At 63.0% G+C, this 16,533-nt stretch overlaps 1 protein-coding gene across 1 annotated transcript in view; it reads left to right on the top strand.

Annotated features, from left to right (window-relative positions):
* The first annotated feature begins 14,987 nt into the window (after window positions 1–14,987).
* The window catches only part of RALGDS (ral guanine nucleotide dissociation stimulator), a 33,105-nt gene continuing 31,559 nt past the window's right edge, over window positions 14,988–16,533 (top strand). The window contains exon 1 of the mRNA XM_078436298.2: window positions 14,988–15,232. Within this exon, the coding sequence (XP_078292424.1) occupies window positions 15,122–15,232 (111 nt within the window). The 5' untranslated portion in view covers window positions 14,988–15,121. The remainder of the gene's footprint in view (window positions 15,233–16,533) is intronic.

Genomic DNA, 16,533 nt, shown 5'->3' with positions numbered 1-16,533 from the left:
GGCAGAGCCTGCTTGGGATTCTGTTTCTCTCCTCTCTCTGCCCCTCCTCCTGCACCCTCTCTCTCTCTCAAAATAAATACACTTTTTTTGGTTGTTTAAAAAAGGAGGAGGAAATCACCGATTGCCCAGGGAAGTCCTTTGCAACACTCGGCGCATCCCTCCGGCACCCCCGAGGAGGGCCCCCTCCTCCCTGGGCTCCCTTCCACACCCCTGACCCCAACCAAGGCTGCAGCCAGGTCTACGCTGCATCGCGTGTCCCGGGGTCCCGCCAGAGAGATTAGGGGAAGAGGCGTAGAGGAGGAGGGGGAAGGGGCGCACTGACCTTCTCCCTGCCTGTGCTCCGTGTCGACCGCCGCCTCCAGGTCCCCTGGCCCAGCCATGCACCCAGCTGGCCACTGCAGGCTACATGTGGGGACCAGGACAGAAGGACAGTGCTGTATATTCAGAGATTCCCAAGTCTCCAGGTCTCCGCGCCAACCCGGCCCAGCGCCCGACGGCCCCCGCCCGCTTGGGTTCGGGGTGGCACGAGGTCCCAGCGGGCGTGAGCGACGCGTGGGACCCGCCGCGCGCTGAGCCCTCGCTGTGCTGCGGCGAGGCGCGGCGCCCGTGCACGCGCTGTCCGCGGGCCCGCACGGGCCCCGTGCGCGCGCGACAGTGGACGAGGCCCGGGAGCCTCGGCAGGGTCCCCCCACCCGCGCCGGCGGGAGGGAGGCCGAGCGCGCCCCCGAGCGCGCCCCCGAGCGCGCGCGCGGCCCGCCCCTCACACCTGCGGCGGGCGGGCGGGGCGCGGCGGGGCGGGGCCGCGGCTGTCCCCGCCCACCCGGCCGGAGCCCGGGAGCCCGGGCGGAACCGAGCAGCAGGGCCCGAGCGGCCGGCGGCGCGGGGCGGTGCAGACAATGGGAGCGGCGCGTGCGGCGGCGGTGGCGGCGGCGGCGGCGACGCGGGCGGCGGTGGTCGCGGAGTCCCGGGCCCGGCGAGGACGGGAGGCCGCGCCATGAGCCCCGCAGCCGGGCGCCCCCCTGGGCCGCGCGCGGGCCGAGGCGAGCGGCCTCTGCGAGCCCCGGGCCCCGCCCTGGGGCCGGCGATGCGCTGCCAGGGCTGAGGATGATGGTAGATTGCCAGGTGAGTGCCCCCGCCCGGCCCCGGCCGCCCTCCAGGCCGGCGGGGGTGGAAGGAGGACCACATGTCCCCGGCCCACACCCCATCCGGCGAGGAGGGTGCACGGCACCCTGTCCACGCTGAGCGCGCGCTTACGCAGTTCCGCGTCCAACCCCTCTTGGTACAACTGGGAAACTGAGAACAGGAGAGGCGGGGACTTGCCCGGAGCCGTGAGGTGAGCAGAGCCCAGAGGAGAAGGGAGGGTCCCGGCTCCGGGGCCACGGCTCCACCCTCCCATACGGTTTCCAATGAAAATGAGAGCCCCTAAGATCCTGAGGGACTCCGTCCACCCCTTACCATGTGGGGCCCTTTCCTCTCGACATCCCGACGAGCCCGCAGGTACATACACACATTGACTTCACACATGGGGACCATGGGATGGAGTCAGAGGAGGAGTGGACACTGGGGAGGTGACAAGGGGGCAAGAAGAAGGGGACTGGAGGCAGCTCTGCCACAGGGCAGGGGCGCCCAGTGCGCTGGCAGCATGACCAGGGCTCATACGTGGGGTGGGGAGACGTGCCAGCCTGATGGCCAGCGGGGTCTCCAGGGTACCCAGGGGGCTGCCTGGGCTGGGCACTTCCCCGGGGCACCCGGAGAAGTCAGGGTTTGGGGTCTTGTGTCCGCCACCAGCCTGGAGCTAGAAGGAGACACCCCCCTAGTGGGAGGGGGCTACGGGACAGGCTTCAGCTTCCTCCTGTGTAAATTGGGCTGCATAGACGTGATGTCCCAAGGGTCCCACAGGCTTGTCTGCTGGCCCTGGACCTCCACCCCTGCCCCAAGATGCTCCTGGTCCTGGGAAAATGCTTTCTCCTCCCTCAAGGTCCTTCTGAGCGGAGGGCAGCCTGGGGGCTTGGAGGACCGAGGACCTGGATGGGCAGCACGTGGCCGAGCATGGACCCTGGTGTGAGGACCGAGGTCAAGACCCTCCTTGTCGGAGCCCTGGGGCCTCATTAGGAAGGGCTTCCAAAGGCAGTGCCCTGGCTGGGGTGAGGAAGCCTTAGGAGTGAACGGGGCACCGGGACGGGAGAGGTGGAACAGGGGCCAAGGGAGGCTTCTGAAGTCCTCACATTGCCCCTGGAGCCCGCATGTCCTGCCCCTGTGCCCCCCTAGGGCCAGGGAGGGCTGCTGCCTTGACTACACCCAAACAAAGGTGTGTGTTTTGTTTTCTGGTTTCCCTGCCTGGGGCTGTCATGCCGGTGCTGACCACCAGGGGGCAGGCTGTGTCCACTGAGCTCAGCGAAGCCTCTGGAGCGGGAAGGGACGCTCAGGGGTCATGCTGGGCGTCCCCTGCCCCCAACCCAACATGTACCTCTTATTATTAGTCTGTATGTCCACAGCGTGAGCTGCTCAGAGGCAGGTAGGGACTCTGAGATTCTCTCTGGACGCATTCAGCCCCTGTACCTCTCACCCTGAGCAGGGGCTGTGTTGGGCCCAGGGGCCGGAGGCAAAGGTCCAGTGAGGTCCCAGCCCTCCAGGAGCTCACAGCCCAGAGGGGGAGGTGGGTCAAAGCACAAGAGTGAATCTGTGTGAAAGGAAAGACCAACACTGTCGGGAAATGAAGCAGGGTGAAAGAGGGCGGCCAGGGGCCCCTGGGTGGGGGGGGTCTCACAGGCCTCCAGGGTGGCTCTGATGCTGGGACCCAGAAGGACAAGAGGAGCCAGTCCCACACACATCTGCAAGCAGTGTGCTGCGGGGACGAGCAAAGCTGCACAGAGGGTTTGTCTGGAGAGGAGCTGAGGAGGAGCCAGTGTGGCCGGAGAGAGCTCGGGAGGGAGGAGGGCGGGCCCGGGCCCCAGCCTGGAGGATGGACTGTTGTCTGTGCTGGGGGACACATTCACCTTACTTGGACCACCTCACACTTTCTGTACCAGTCTCCCGGCTCGGCTCGGCTGGGAGCCTCAGCCCCACGGTCACCCAGGAGGCCAGGGCTGCAGCCTCAGCTGAGGCTTGACAGGGGCAGGGTCTGCCTCCAAGACTGCGACCTTGCACATGCTCTTGGCAAGATTCATCTGGGCAACGGGTGTGGGCAGAGAGATATTCCAGAAGGAAGTGTCCTGTGGTCAGGATTGATTCAAGGCAGGGAGGCTGAAGATGAGGGTGATAATTGGGGCCTCTGTCTATTGTGTGCTCACATGCACTCTGTCCTCGCTGCCTAGGTCGCCTCCTGCATTGCCATCAGGTTCCTGGGGCTCTGCCTGGGACACTGGCTTGCCTGCACTTGGCTAGGGGAGCAGCGGTGGGAGATGCTCCTGGGGGAGGGGTTATATTCATTTTTTGTTGCCACTGTCACAAAGGAGCACAAGCTGGGTGGCTCAAAAGAACAGAAATGTATTCTCTGTCAGTTCTGAAGGCCAGAAGTCCAGAATCAGCAGGACTTTGAGTCGGCAGTTCCGTGCTCTGTCTGAAAACTCTAGGAGGGGATCCTTCCTACCTCTTCCAGCTTCTGGTGGCTGCAGCAAGCTGTAGTGTTCCTCGACCCAGGGATGCATTGCTCCGAACTCTGCGTCCATTTCACACGGCCTTCTCTGCGTGTCTGTGTCCGGTTATCCCCTGCTCATGTAAGGACACCGGTCGTTTGATTAGGGCCCACCCAGATCCAGCGTGCCCTCGTCTTAACTTGATGACATAGGCAAAGACCCTCTTTCCAAGTAAGGTTTGCGCACAGGTGCTGGGTTAGGACTTCAGCCTAGCTTCTTGGGGACACAGTTCAACCCACAACGAGGGGCGTTGGAGTGGTTCTCCCTCCCCCTCCGAAGGTCAGGTACCCAGGTGCCCACGGGGATAGGGGGCACAGTTGGTGTCTGCGGAGGTCTGGGGGACTCTGCCCCCAGTTTGTGGGTGTGAGGGGAGCCTGAGGGTGTGCTGTCACCAACAGCAGGTGGCGCTGTGACCTCCTTACTGCCGCCCTCGCAGGGCTCGGAGGCTTGGAGTGGCGCTAGAGCAAAGATCTCACCTCTCAGTTGCGAGGAGACAACACTCAAGTGTAAACACCAGAAGCACCGTCATTTCAGGGGTGACACGTGCCATCAAAATCAAACAAGGTGGGGCCACGGGATGGTGAGCCGGTGACACCTTGGACAGGAGGCCAGGGAACCTAGCAGGAACAGGCCTTCCGAGGTCAAGAGTCTGCATTTCCTCCTACACCTGCAAGTTGAGCCGGCCCTTCTCAGCCATTTTTCAAGGGCCCTGCAGCTATGATTACGCTCTGTGGTTTCTGGGCAGCTCCCCCGTTACCGTTACCGAAGGGCAGGGCGGCTGTGTCTGAGGAGCACGCAGAAGGCAGCCGTCTGGATGGGTGGGCTGTCGAGATTGAGGGGTCCCTGTCCCCAGAGACCCTTCCCAAAGGGTCCCCCCACTGCTCACCTGCTGGGGTTCTGCCCGGTCCTCATACAAACCGGAGAGGGCCATCTGGGGCTGAGGAACAGGGGCCCTGGACTCCCCACGGGCGAGTAGGCTCCTAGGGGCATCAGTGAAATGAAGCAAAGTGCCCAGGGTGGCCTGGCCCCAGAAGAGAGGCCATTTCTTACTGTGGCCCCCTGAGCACTTCTGGGTCCCACAAGGCTCAAGTCGCCAGCCCTCGACAGTGGGTCATTCGCTGATTTCTACAAGAGGTACTTACCCAAGGGCCTCTGAGCATCGTGCCTGGGCTTCACTCTGGGAGGATGAGACCGTAGAGAAGAAATACAGGAAAAGGGGTGTAGGACCGACCGCAGATCCTGGGAGAAGGCATTGGGACCCCGGGGACCTGCACACCAGCCATTGGACTGTGCTCTGCAGAATAACCCCCGGACCGTCCCACACTGCTGCCGGGTGGTATGGATGTGGCCTATAGTGCCACCCCCCCACCTCTCCACACACACATCCCCCTCCCCCCGCCGCCCTGGCCCTGGCCTTGGCCTGCACTGTCTCATTATATCCACAAGATAGGTACCACTGCCATCTTCATTTACAGCAGGGGAAACTAAGGCACTGGAAGGTGAACGGGCTCCCCGACTAGGTAGTGGCAGGGCTGGTGGGGACGTGTCCCTGCGTGCAGACACGCCCGGGAGGGGCTGGGCGTAGGTGCTGGGACCAAATTCCTTGCAATTACAATAAGCTTCCGAAGTCTGGGCTGGGCAGGCCCCAAGGTGATGGTTAACAGTGGGAGTGGAGACATAAACAGAGTTAATGAGCCCCTTCCTCCTCCTCAGCCCCCACGCCCCCTCCCCTCGCTCTAATGAAGGCCTTGGGCTCTGGGCTCTGGGCTCTGCATTTTCTCGGAGTTCTGGGTGTTTGATGCTCAGATTCTTCACTTAGGGTCACTGCCGGCTGTGTCTCCGTGGGGGCTGGGGAATGAGCTTAGGGAGCCTGGATATCTCCCTCCAGGGCGGCCAAGCCAGGGTGAGGAGGTGGAAAAGAGAGGGCATCCCCCTAAAAATGACAAGCCCCAGAAGGAGGGAGAGTTCCCATGGTAACCTAGAGGGGTTGCTTGGCAACTACAGGCCCCCAAAATACTTGCCTGCAGGAAGGCTCAGGGCTGGGGCTTTCCGATGGCCTGTGTGTAGACGCTAGCAGTGGAGTCTGGTCCGCCCCGCCCCCGCCCAGCAGCCCCCACCCTGGATCCTTCCAGAGGGAAACCCTGGTCTGTTCCTCCCTCCCCGTAGCTCCACCCTGTATCAGGCCGGTCCCCTAGCAACAGAGGCTATTTCCTGGATACCTGAGTGACAGTTGATGGCACAACGTCAGAAAATGTAGGGTCAGAGAGCACCGTAGATGGGGCCAGGCGCCAGCAAGAGTAAGGGGAGCTGGGCTTGGTGCCCTGTACTTTGTACCCACTGCAGCCACGAGTGACCTGGGCCTGGGGACAGGGTGGTGCAGCGGCAGGGAGGTGTGGCTGGGAGGGTGGGGTGGGTAGAGCCCCTGGAATAGGGAGCTGTGGTTCTGGTCTGAGCCAGCTGAGACTAGCTTTGTGACCTTGGCAGGTCCCATCTCACCAGCCTCAGTTTCCCCATCTGTGGCCCCTTCTTCCCCTGTGCCTGTGTGTTCACCATTCAGTGCACGAACACTGCCCTGTAAATCATGTCACCTACTGGGGCTTTGGGGGTGGGGCAGTGAGGGGCCTCTGGGCTTGCTCATCTGCTGGCCTGATTCCATCAGGGTGCTGGGGGGAGGCGGGCGGCCTCACGGTTAAGGCCATTGGCTTTGGAGATGGAACCTGTGTCTATATCCCAGCACAATGCTTGGTACTGAATGTCCTAGAATGGGCACCAAACCCCTTGCTTTTCCTCCAGCTGTGAGCAAAATATGGGAATGGAAGGAAGTCTGGCCCTGCGGGCTGTTAGGGGCTGCTTTCCCTCGTGGGTGCTGACCCTGTACCTATCAGTGAGCGCACTGGCCGGGGCTGTGTCCAGCAGGGAGGGCGCAAAGCCCCGGAGCCCCTGCCATGCCTTGGGATGGAGGAGAGAGGGCCTCTGAGGGCCAGACTGCCCTGGGGTGGGTCGTAGATTTTGGAGCCGAGAAGATCGTGAAGCCCAGGTGCCCCCTGGGGAGGGCGGTGATGGGTGGTCTCGTTGGTGAGGGGTCCCGGGTGCCCTCAGGGAGCCTGGATTCCAGTCTGACCTTGACCATTCAACTCATTCTGTGACCTTCGACTATAATCCCACCCTCTGAGCCTCCCTGGCCTCCCAAAGGGGAGGGGGCGTGCCCACCTCTGGCGTTGGGAGGAGGCGTGGTGGCCTCCTCTGCCCAGTGCCGGGCACGCGCTTTCGGCGCGGGGGCGGGGGCGGCGGCTCCCGTGGCTCCCGCGCCTCTGCCCGCTGTGCCCCGCCGCCCCTCACTCGTGCGCGGCGGGAGGAGGGGGCGGGGCGAGGGCGGCGCAGACAATGGCCCGGGCCCGGGTGGCGACGACGGTGCCCGGAGCGGGGCGGGACGCTGCGAGCCGGGCGCCCGGCGACCGCGGGCGGCGCGCTCCAGCCCTCGGCCCCAGGCGGGGTGCGGCCCCTGCCCGCGTTCATGCTGGTGGTCCCGCCGAGCGTGCGGGCGGACGAGGTGAGCCCCAGCCCCGCGGGCTGCCGGGGGAGGAGGGGCAGGGGCCGCAAGGTGGCGGGAGCCCAGAGGCCGGAGCGCTGCCCCGCCCCCACGATTGAGGCGGGCGCGCTCCACCTCGGGCTCTCCCCCCCTTTTCTAGGTTGGGATCCGGAGTGGGCTCCCTTGGGGAAGGCACAAGTGGGCTCCCTTGGGGAAGACCCCGCCTGAGGTTCCAAGTGTGCCCACCTGCCCTGTGGGTCCGCGCTGGGGTAGGGAGGGCGTGGCCCGGGCCAGTGAGGGGCTGAGTCCAGAAACCTGCCCCGCCCCCCCCTCCCTTCTTGAGATCTGGGCGAGCGGGCGCAGGCCTTCCTTCCAGGAGCTCCTTTCCCTGTAACCGTGCGGGTCAAAACTGGGCGGGGGAGCGTGTGTGGGGAGGACCGGAGTGTGCGGGCCCTGGGGGCTGCCGCCACCCGAACTGAATCTCTCTGCCTGATTCTTGCCGCAGCCACTGCGGCTGGGCCGAGGCGGGAGCATAAGGAGCCCAGCCCTGGTTATCTCTGTCCGCTGCTCTCAGCACGCGAGGTCAAGTCTGTCTGGAGGTCAACGGGGAGAGAGAAGTCTGGGAAGGCCGGGTGGGAGCCCTGGCTGGGGCTTGCTGGACCCCCCGGCAGGTACTTTCCTTGACTCCTCTGTGCCTTGGCTGCCTCACCTGTGGATGTCAAGGTGTGTGAATGTGCCTGGGGAAGCAGGTACTGGCACCAGTAAGCCCTCCGCAGGTGACAGGAAAGGTCTCTTCCAAGGAAGGCAGATGGCGTGGGGGCCAGAGAAGTTGAGTAGATTGCCCAGGCCAGAGGGTGAGCCCCACCTGGATCGCCTTCCTCCCTGAGGCCAGAGTTCTAGGTCCCCGCCCCCCCCCCCCCCCGCGGGGTGTGCTGACCAGGAAGTTGCCCGGGGGTGCCCTTTGGCCCTCTAGTTGATAGGGTTGAAAAGGGTGAGGCAGTCCGCCTGGCCTGAGGCCCTGGGCGGCCTGAGAGGTGACAGCTGTGGGCTCCCGAGACAGGGGAGCAGAAAGGTAGGCAGGCAGTGCCCCGTGTGGACAGGCTGAGCTGCCCCCGCCTGCCCCCCTCCCTGCAGCAGGGGACAGTGGTTCTCCACTATGTCAAGGAATCTTCTTCGCAGCCACGTGGGGCCGGGAGACCCTTGTGCAGCACACGGGGCTCCTTTCCTTCTCCCCAAGCCAGAAGCAGGCGCGGGGTGGGACCCGAGGGCGCACGCTCAGGGTCTGGGGACGCCGGTGGCCGTCACTGTCTGGCAGATGCGCGGGGGGGCTGGAGGTACCTCCGGGGCTTCTGGGGTTGACCTGCGGTCCTGCACCTGCGCATGGGAGCGTGGGTGCACGTGACTTGGGAGGAGCCCCATGCCTTTGGGTGCCGGCACATTTGAGTGCATCTGTATCCACGTGCCTCATCGTGGGCCCCCAGTGTGCACGACAAGCCCAGCGGCAGCTGAGTGAGCACGTGTGTGAGGGGGCTCGTGTGGAAACACGGCTAGTTACGGGGGTGCGTGTGCGGCACGAGTTCACGCGTGTATTTGTGCATCCGCGCGCGCGCGTGTTTGCATCTTGGATTTTCAAGGCGCCAGCCCCCCCCCCCCCCCCCGTCTTGACCACGAGGAACCCCGGGTGTTCCTACCCCCTCAACTTCTCAGTGTCGGTTTCTCACGGTTTTTGTTTGTTTGTTTGTTTGTTTTTAAGTTTATTTTGAGAGACAGAGAGGAACGGGGGAGAGAATCCCAAGCAGGCTCGGTGCTGCCAGCGCAGAGCCCGATACAGGGCTCGGTCTCACCAACTTTGAGACCATGACCTGAGCTGAAATCAAGAGTCGGACGCTTAACCGACTGAGCCACCAGGCGCCCCACGTGCCTCATCTGTTAAAGGGGTTAATAAATGTACAAAAGCTTACAAGGCTGGGTGGCTTTAAAGTACTCAGCCCTGTGCCCGGCGCACAGAGCCGCTCTGTTGCCTGCTGGCGGCCGGAGATCTGCACCGCTCTTGGCGGGTGCCCGGCAGGGGGGGTCCACCCGGTGCCTTGCAGAGCTCAGCACATATCCCATGTACGAGCAGGTGGAGGCAGGGAGGAGAGGCCCTGGAACCTCGCCAAGGAGGAGAAACCAAGGAAGGAGCCAAGTCCTGGGCCTGGCAGAGGGACCGTGGGTGGCAGGAGGAGGCTGGGACACAGGCTGTGTCTCTGAAGCTGTCAGCCCCAAGGCCCTGGGAACCCAAGGCATTGCCCCCATCCTCTCCTGCCCCCTCCACACCTGGGGAAACTTCCTTGCCGAAAGACTGTGGGAAAGGCACCAGCCCCCCCACCTCCCGGCAGCCAGCTGGAGCCCCGGGTCCCTTCCAGAGGCTAGGGCAGCTCAGGGGGCCCCCCTCTCAAAGGGTAGCCCTGCTTCCCAGGCCCTGGGCCCCCGCATGCAGACAGCAGGCGGGTGGCGGCACCGGGCACACAGTGTCCCTGGCACGGCGGGCACCCTCCTCACCACAACGGCCCGTTTGTCCCAACTCCCCTGGCCCTGAAGCCCCAAGTGACCAGGCCCTGCCGGGCACAGCGGCCTGACTGTGGGCTCCGCCTGTCCTTCAGGGAGAGGCTCCTTAGCGCAGGCCAAACCTCTACTTACCCGATCAGCAGAGACCCATTCCCCAGGAATTGCGGAAGGAGAAAAAAACCCCAGGTTGAATCAGAGCTGAGCCGACTGCCTGCCTCCCCGCCCTGACACCCCACGGCAGGCTGGCTTCTGGGAACCTCCTGGCTCCTGCTTCCCAGAAAGCCTGGCTCGCCTCCAGCCTCGCTCTCCGGAAGGCGCTGTCATGGCAGGCTGGCAGAGAGGGCCTTGCCCTTCCTGTGCTCTTTGACATCCCTCGGGCTCCTCTCCAGCTCTGCTGGCTCCTCCAGGAAGCTTTTCTGGCGGTCTCCCCACGAGGAACCCTCTGGCCCCGAACCCTGAAGATTTTTCGAGTCCAGGAACTTGAGACTGGAGAGACTGGGTGGACCATCCAGGCGTTTGTTGAGAGCCCACCGTGCGCCTGGAGCTGCCCTAGGCATCGGTATGTCAGGGGGAACAGAGTCCCTGCCCTTCCCAGGGCTTACGCCCCTTCCAGTGTTAAAAAGAGGGAAGGGCTGAAAACACGTGGGACGCCGAGGGGTGGCGTGTGCATACGTGAGTGGCATGGCCACCCACCTACCTGTTGGCAGTTACGAGAAAGCACCACGGCCCAGGCGTCCTTCTGGGCACTTGGGTATGAAGAGCTGGGAGCCCGGGGGCCGGGTGGGAGAGGGGGTATGAAGCCACCCCACAGTGGATGAATTGTTCTGTGAGTCTTCCCCCACAGGGTACTTCCTGGCTCCCCCACCGTATCGAAGGCTGCGGTGACGCTCCACCCCTCTTAACCCTCTTCTGGTTTTGCTTCTCCAGCACACCCACCCCCCCAACGCCGTAGTTTACTTCTCGTACCCCCGACCAGAAGGTGACTTTGACCCGTTTGGTTCCCTCGTGTGTTTTGGGCACTTGCACATGGCCTGGTCCCTCCCTGGCAGGTGCCCTGTAGACTCCCCAGGGCGGGTCTGCGATGATGTCCTCGAAACTACTGCTGGTCCTCGGGGACGTGGGGTGGAGTGAACTTGTTTGGAGATTTTTACGGCAGCTGGACTCTGCTAGGAGGACTTTCTGTGGCATCTTATGAAGTATCAGTTGTCCCTGACTTGGCACGTCCCGGGCCACCTTGGGGTAATGTTTTCTTGACCACGGGGCCTATGCCAGGCCCTCTTGCCAAGTGCCCCCATCCGTTGGAGACAGAAGCCGTCTCCTTGTGTAGGGCCGGACAAGTCTCAGCAAGTGACAGGCTGCGGGTTTGAACCTGGATTCCGTCTACCCAGGGCCCCCAGCTCGTAGCTGCCACTCTGATCCTTAAAGTTAGACGTTGGGCTCGTTGGCAAGACGGGCACAAGGAGCAGGCCCAGAGGGGTCTCGGCTGCCGTGAGAGGGGGTCTTGTGGTCCCCTTGGCGGGGCTGGAGCCTGCCAGGCACGAAGCCAGCAGCAGCAGCTGGGGCAGGGCCCGGATTCTCAGATCCTCAGCTTCTCGGCAACCTGGGTGACTCAGTGGGCCGGTATAAAGGGCCGGCAGGCAGGCAGGCAGCCAGCACAGGGGAGTCCTGGGCGGGTGAGTCAGCAGCTGGAGAGGTCCACCGACCTACCTCCCTACCGCCGGTTACTGTTCTGCGTGGGGCGGGGCTGAGCCTCGGCTGCCAAAGTAACGAGCCCCTCCTCGCCTTTCTGCCTCCCAGCTCTGCCCCACCGTGGCAGGGGGTCCCCAGGTCTCCCCAGCCTGGAGCAGAGGAAAGGGCTGCCCCATTTGCGTCCACGGCCTTCCTCTGGCCCTTCTCAGCCTTTCTATAAAGGAGGGGGGTCCTCTGCTCACAGAAGGGCACCAGGAGAATAGTATCAGCCTCAAAGCCAGACTGCCGTGTGACTTTGAATCTGATGGGTCTCCAAGCTTCTGTCCCTGAGCCCACCTGTAAATCTGCTTCACATATGGGGACATGTCATATCCACAGCGGCGCATCAGTGAATAGTAGAAACATCTAGGGCGGCGGGTCATTGAGTCCAGCTTATACACTGGGCTGGGGGGCAGAGGGGCGGGGGAAATTGAAGTCAGGATCCCGAGCTGGGCCTCATACAGGGAACAGACCACCTACCTGCTGACAGGGACCCGGCGGCCCCACGTGTGGTCTTTGACCCGGCCCAGAGTGGAGGAGATTGAGCTGCCTTGGGGGCCAGACAGGCCAGGGTATGTACCTGGCCTTGGTAGTGACCCACTGTGCATCCTTGGGCAAGTTGTTTGCCCTCTCTGGGCCTTGATCTTAGTTTTACGGCAGAGATGATCACTGCGGCTGCGTCTGTTTCACAGATGCTGCGTGGAAAAGTCCTTTGTCCCCAGAGAGGAGTGAGGAGGGACAAAGGCGGAGCCGGGCTGGGCCCTGGGTGCCCAGGAGGCATCAGGAGCCTCTCCGGCCTCCAAGGCTTCTAAGTGCAGGCAAGCTTTTGCCTTTGGCTGCAGGGCGGCAGCGTTTGCAGTGTCCCGGGCCAGGGGCCTCTCTCAGAGCTGAAGAGGGAGGGGAAGCCAGAGGAGATGCACCCTGGTTCTGAGCCCTGTTCCTGGCTCCGAAGGCTGGTCCCTCACACGCAAGGCCGCAGCGTCACCTGACCTAGCAGTCTGGCAATGGCTCTGACCTAGCAATTTGGCAGTGACCGTGTGATGATGGGGCTGCAGGTTCCTGGAGATGAGGGGGAGGGGAACTGGGCTGTCCCGCGCCCCCAGCAGGACCCCGAGTCAGGTCAGGAGGCTGCCGAAAGAGGAGCCAAAGCCAGCCAGGCCTCTCCTATCTGCTTCCTGGACAGGATGTTGTGCCGAGTAAACAGCTTCGAGAAGAGTCACGGCTCGCTCGGGCTCTGAGTCACAGCTCCTAGCGACAGCCACACATGTTTATAAACAATGTGCTTTGCACCCACCAGGGCCCGCCCCCCAGGAGCCCGCAAAGCGTGAGAGGAACCCCCCCAGATGTGGGATGTAGCAGGGGCCCACCCAGGAGTCCCTCCCCTGCCAAAGGGCTTAGGTCTGGGTGGCGGGGAGCTTTGGCGCGTCTGTGCACGCATGTGTGCTCGGGAGTGGGGTTTTGCTGCGTCTGGGCTTGTGTGTGGCCGGCCAGGTGCGTCAACCCAGAGCCATCTGGTGTGGTGGGCAGAGCGCAGGACTGTTGGCAGGTCACGTGACCTCGGGTCCTGGGCGAAGCATCTCAGGGCTGGCGTGAGTGTCCCCGGGGGCCGAGTTCACGCAGAGCTCCGTGCACAGTGGGCGTGCATAGGAAATGCTTGTGTGCGTGCGCCTCAGTCCTCAGGAGGCCCAGCCCCCGAAGGTGGCAAAGGGGTGGGGGTGCAGGTGAAGTGCCCCTAACTGTCCCCAGCCCCCAGAGCCCTGGCCCTCCGCAGCGGGTCTTTCGTTCCAGGCAGTGACAGTGATATGGCGCACCATGTGGTGACACCAGACTGGCAGGGAACAAAGGCGCCTCTGCTCTCCCCCTCCCGGGTGGGAGGAGGGGTGGATGCACCCTGCCCCTCCCCTCCCCTGCCCCGCCTTCCCGGGGCTCCCGTTTTTTTCTTGCCTGCAGCTGGTCTCCCCAGCCTGGGCCTTCCCGGTGAGCCCTGTCCTGGCGGCCTGGCTCCAAAGGCAGTAGCCCAAGATGTCCGGGGGGGGGTCGCTGGAGAAGATCACGGGGACCCTTGCGTGACACTGAGGAACTACGGAAGGGAGACGTGGTGCCTTGCAAGGGGCCTGGTACCTGGGAAGGGCTCGGTAAATGCTCCTGGAATCAGAGGCATTGACACACAGATGCACCTAAGGGGCAGCCTGTACCCCCATGGTTCCCACCACCCACCCCCACTTCCTCCAAGGGCCTCTTGAAGCTCTCCCCCACCCCCAAACACGTTCGCCCAGTCGGAAGCACTTTCCCTTCCACTGACTCCTTCCACAGCACCGGGATGAGGAGGCCGGGTCTCGGGAAAGGCACTCCCCACCCCCTCAGTTCAGCTAAGGCCCCCAAAGGCTCAGGAGAGCTCGCCGGGATGCATGGAGGACAGCCAGGCTGCATCAGGCAACGCCCGAGGTCCCACAGCCAGGCAGCACGGGGGGCTGAGCGGCCGAGGTTCTGAACAGCCTGCGCACTCCAGGGCTGTCTGCCCCCTGGAGCTCTACTGACTCCCGGGGGCCTGGCGCCTCCACCAGCGCTCCGGGCCTCTTTGCTGCTTGTAGACAGCAGACGTTCCTGGGTCACCCACTTGGATCCAGTTCCGGGGCCCATGCTAGCACTGGACAGACCCCAGATTGCCATTTGGAGCTGGCCCTCAGAGATGGGAGCCAGGCAACGGCACCCGCCAACATCCCTTGGGTGTTTATTACGAGCCCGGCACGGGAGCAGGCTTACGACTGTGGGAGAGGATCAGAATGCACATACCTTGGGTGCCGGCCACCAGCAGGCCCCTGCTGAGGTCTTGCCAAATCCTCAGATGAGGAAACTGAGGCAGTAAGTGACGCTAAGTCACTGGCCCAGGGTCTCAGCGCTGGCTGATTCAGAGCCCCGTCGCCTGTGCCGTTTCTCAAAGGTCACGGTGGGCACGAGGGTGGCACGGGAGGCAGGTTCCACCTGGGACTTCCAGCTCTGTTTCTCCGATGCCCGCCCAGCCCCCCACCCCTGGATGCCCACCTCCCCAGGGATTCCTATTTTTTTTTAATGTTTATTATTTTTGAGAGAGAGAGACAGAGCGCAAGCAGGGGAGGGGCAGAGAGAAGAGGGGAGACACAGAATCGGAAGCAGGCTCCAGGCTCTGAGCTGTCAGCACGGAGCCCGACGTGAGGCTCAAACTCACCAACCGTGAGATCATGACCCGAGCCGAAGCGGGACACGTTAACGACTGAGCCACCCAGGCGGCCCAACGGATTCCTAACTTGTGCTCACAGGGATTCTTTTGCGCCTGAAAGAAATTTTCCTCTGGAGCCCAGCAATGAGAATTCGAGGCCAAGAGGTGCAAGGGGGGCAGGGGTTGGGAGGGTTCAAGTGTGAAAACCTCTGTGTCTGCCCCTCCCACCCCCACATCCATGACAGATCAGGAAACTGAGGCTCAAAGGGAAGAGGAACATGCAGGTCCCACAGGGAGGCAGTGCTAGGCGGGGACAGGAACCAGGTCTCAGCCCCTGGGCTTCGAGCAGCCTGCTCAGCCGGGTCCCCTGCGCCCCACAAAACCACCGGAAGAGGATGTGAAACTCAGGCAGAGTGAGTGCTGGTGTGGCTCTGTGTCAGGGCAGCATACTGGGCCCCCGCCACCCCACCACAGCCAAGGGACCCGATGTGCGTGCAGACCGGCTCCAGAGCCCCTGCGCCGCCCTCTCTGCTCCCAGCCCCTGTCAGCCCCCTTGCAGCCAGGGGCAGGACGTCCATCCGGCCAGGGGCCTGCAGGGTAAGGAAGCAGCCCCGCCTCTCAACCTCTCTCTTTGCCCTGGGACCTCTGGGTTTGGGGATCTGGGCTCTGAGCACTGATGGAAGGAGCATCTGTGGACTCTGCAGAGCTTCAGACAGACACAAGTCCTGAATTCTCCCTGTGAGATTTCGGGCAAGCCCCTGCTCCCCCCGGGCCTCGGTTTTCCCATTCGTCAAATGGGTGTATTGGACTCGTTCAGTGCTTTCCGATGTCTGGTTTGCAGCAAAATGAGAAAAGTGGGCACAGGGTTGTGTGCTTTTCTTAAAGCCAAATGCACTCGTTTAACAACTGCCCTCTTTTCTGATGGTGTCTCCTAGTTATTTTTGGTGGCATCTTTTTTGGAACGATGGTATTTTTTTTTTTTTTACGCTACTTGGCAAAGTAAATACTTGTCAACCCTCGGTTCGTCTTGCAGTTTAAAATGAAGTCTTGTAGGGAGCGCCTGGGTGGTTCAGTTGGTTGAGCGACTGACTTCGGTTCAGGTCATGATCTCGTGGTTCCTGAGTTCGAGCCCCGGCGCGTTGGGCTCTGTGCTGACAGCTTGGAGCCTGTTTCGGATTCTGTCTCCCTCTCTCTCTGCCCCCACCCCGCTCACGCTGTCTCTCTTTTTCTCTCTCAAAAATAAATAAACATTAAAGTGAAGTCTTATATCTGGGGGCCACAGCCGAGGAGCTTGAGGGCAGGGTGCAGGGAAGCTTCAGGAATGAGGCGGTGGCTTTGAGTGAGGATGTCCTGTGCTCCCTCCAACGCCGCCTGGCCAGGTTCACACCTGCCTGGTGGCCCCGCTGGCTGAGCCCTGTTTTGATCTCGGTGACTTATACCTGCCACTGTTGTAACTCTGGGGAATGGGGATAGGGCCTTGGGGTGGTTTTTGGAGGGGACGGCGGGGCCCAGCCAGGAGGGGCCGATCTGGCTGGAGCTGCTCACACAGCCTTGGCTGGCCCACGGCCTGGGACAAGCGGGAATTCCTGGCCCTGCCCATCATGGGAGCAGGTATGACAGCCACGCAGGTGACACCAGGCCTAGGCACTCGGGTGCTGGACTCCACCGGGGCAGCCAGGCATCCAGGCAGACTGGCAGAGGGCCTCCTTGGGAGCCCAGCCCCTGCCTGGCTCCCGTGCCGCCATGGCCCGGGAAGCCAGGCCCGCTGCGCCCAGGGTGCGGAAGGGCTGGGTGTTCTTTGCCTGTGTCTCTGTGGTGACTGCCAGGCGCTGGGCCATCGCCCGCCGCGCCACGCTCCGAAGCCCCGCACCTTGGCCAGCATCTGTGCCAGCACCAGC

Source organism: Panthera onca, chromosome D4 (assembly GCF_046562875.1).
Source record: "Panthera onca isolate mPanOnc1 chromosome D4, mPanOnc1 haplotype 2, whole genome shotgun sequence".
Classification (NCBI taxonomy): Eukaryota; Metazoa; Chordata; class Mammalia; order Carnivora; family Felidae; genus Panthera; species Panthera onca.
The sequence above is the reverse complement of the archived record's forward strand: the minus strand, read 5'-3'. Positions and strand labels throughout refer to the sequence as shown.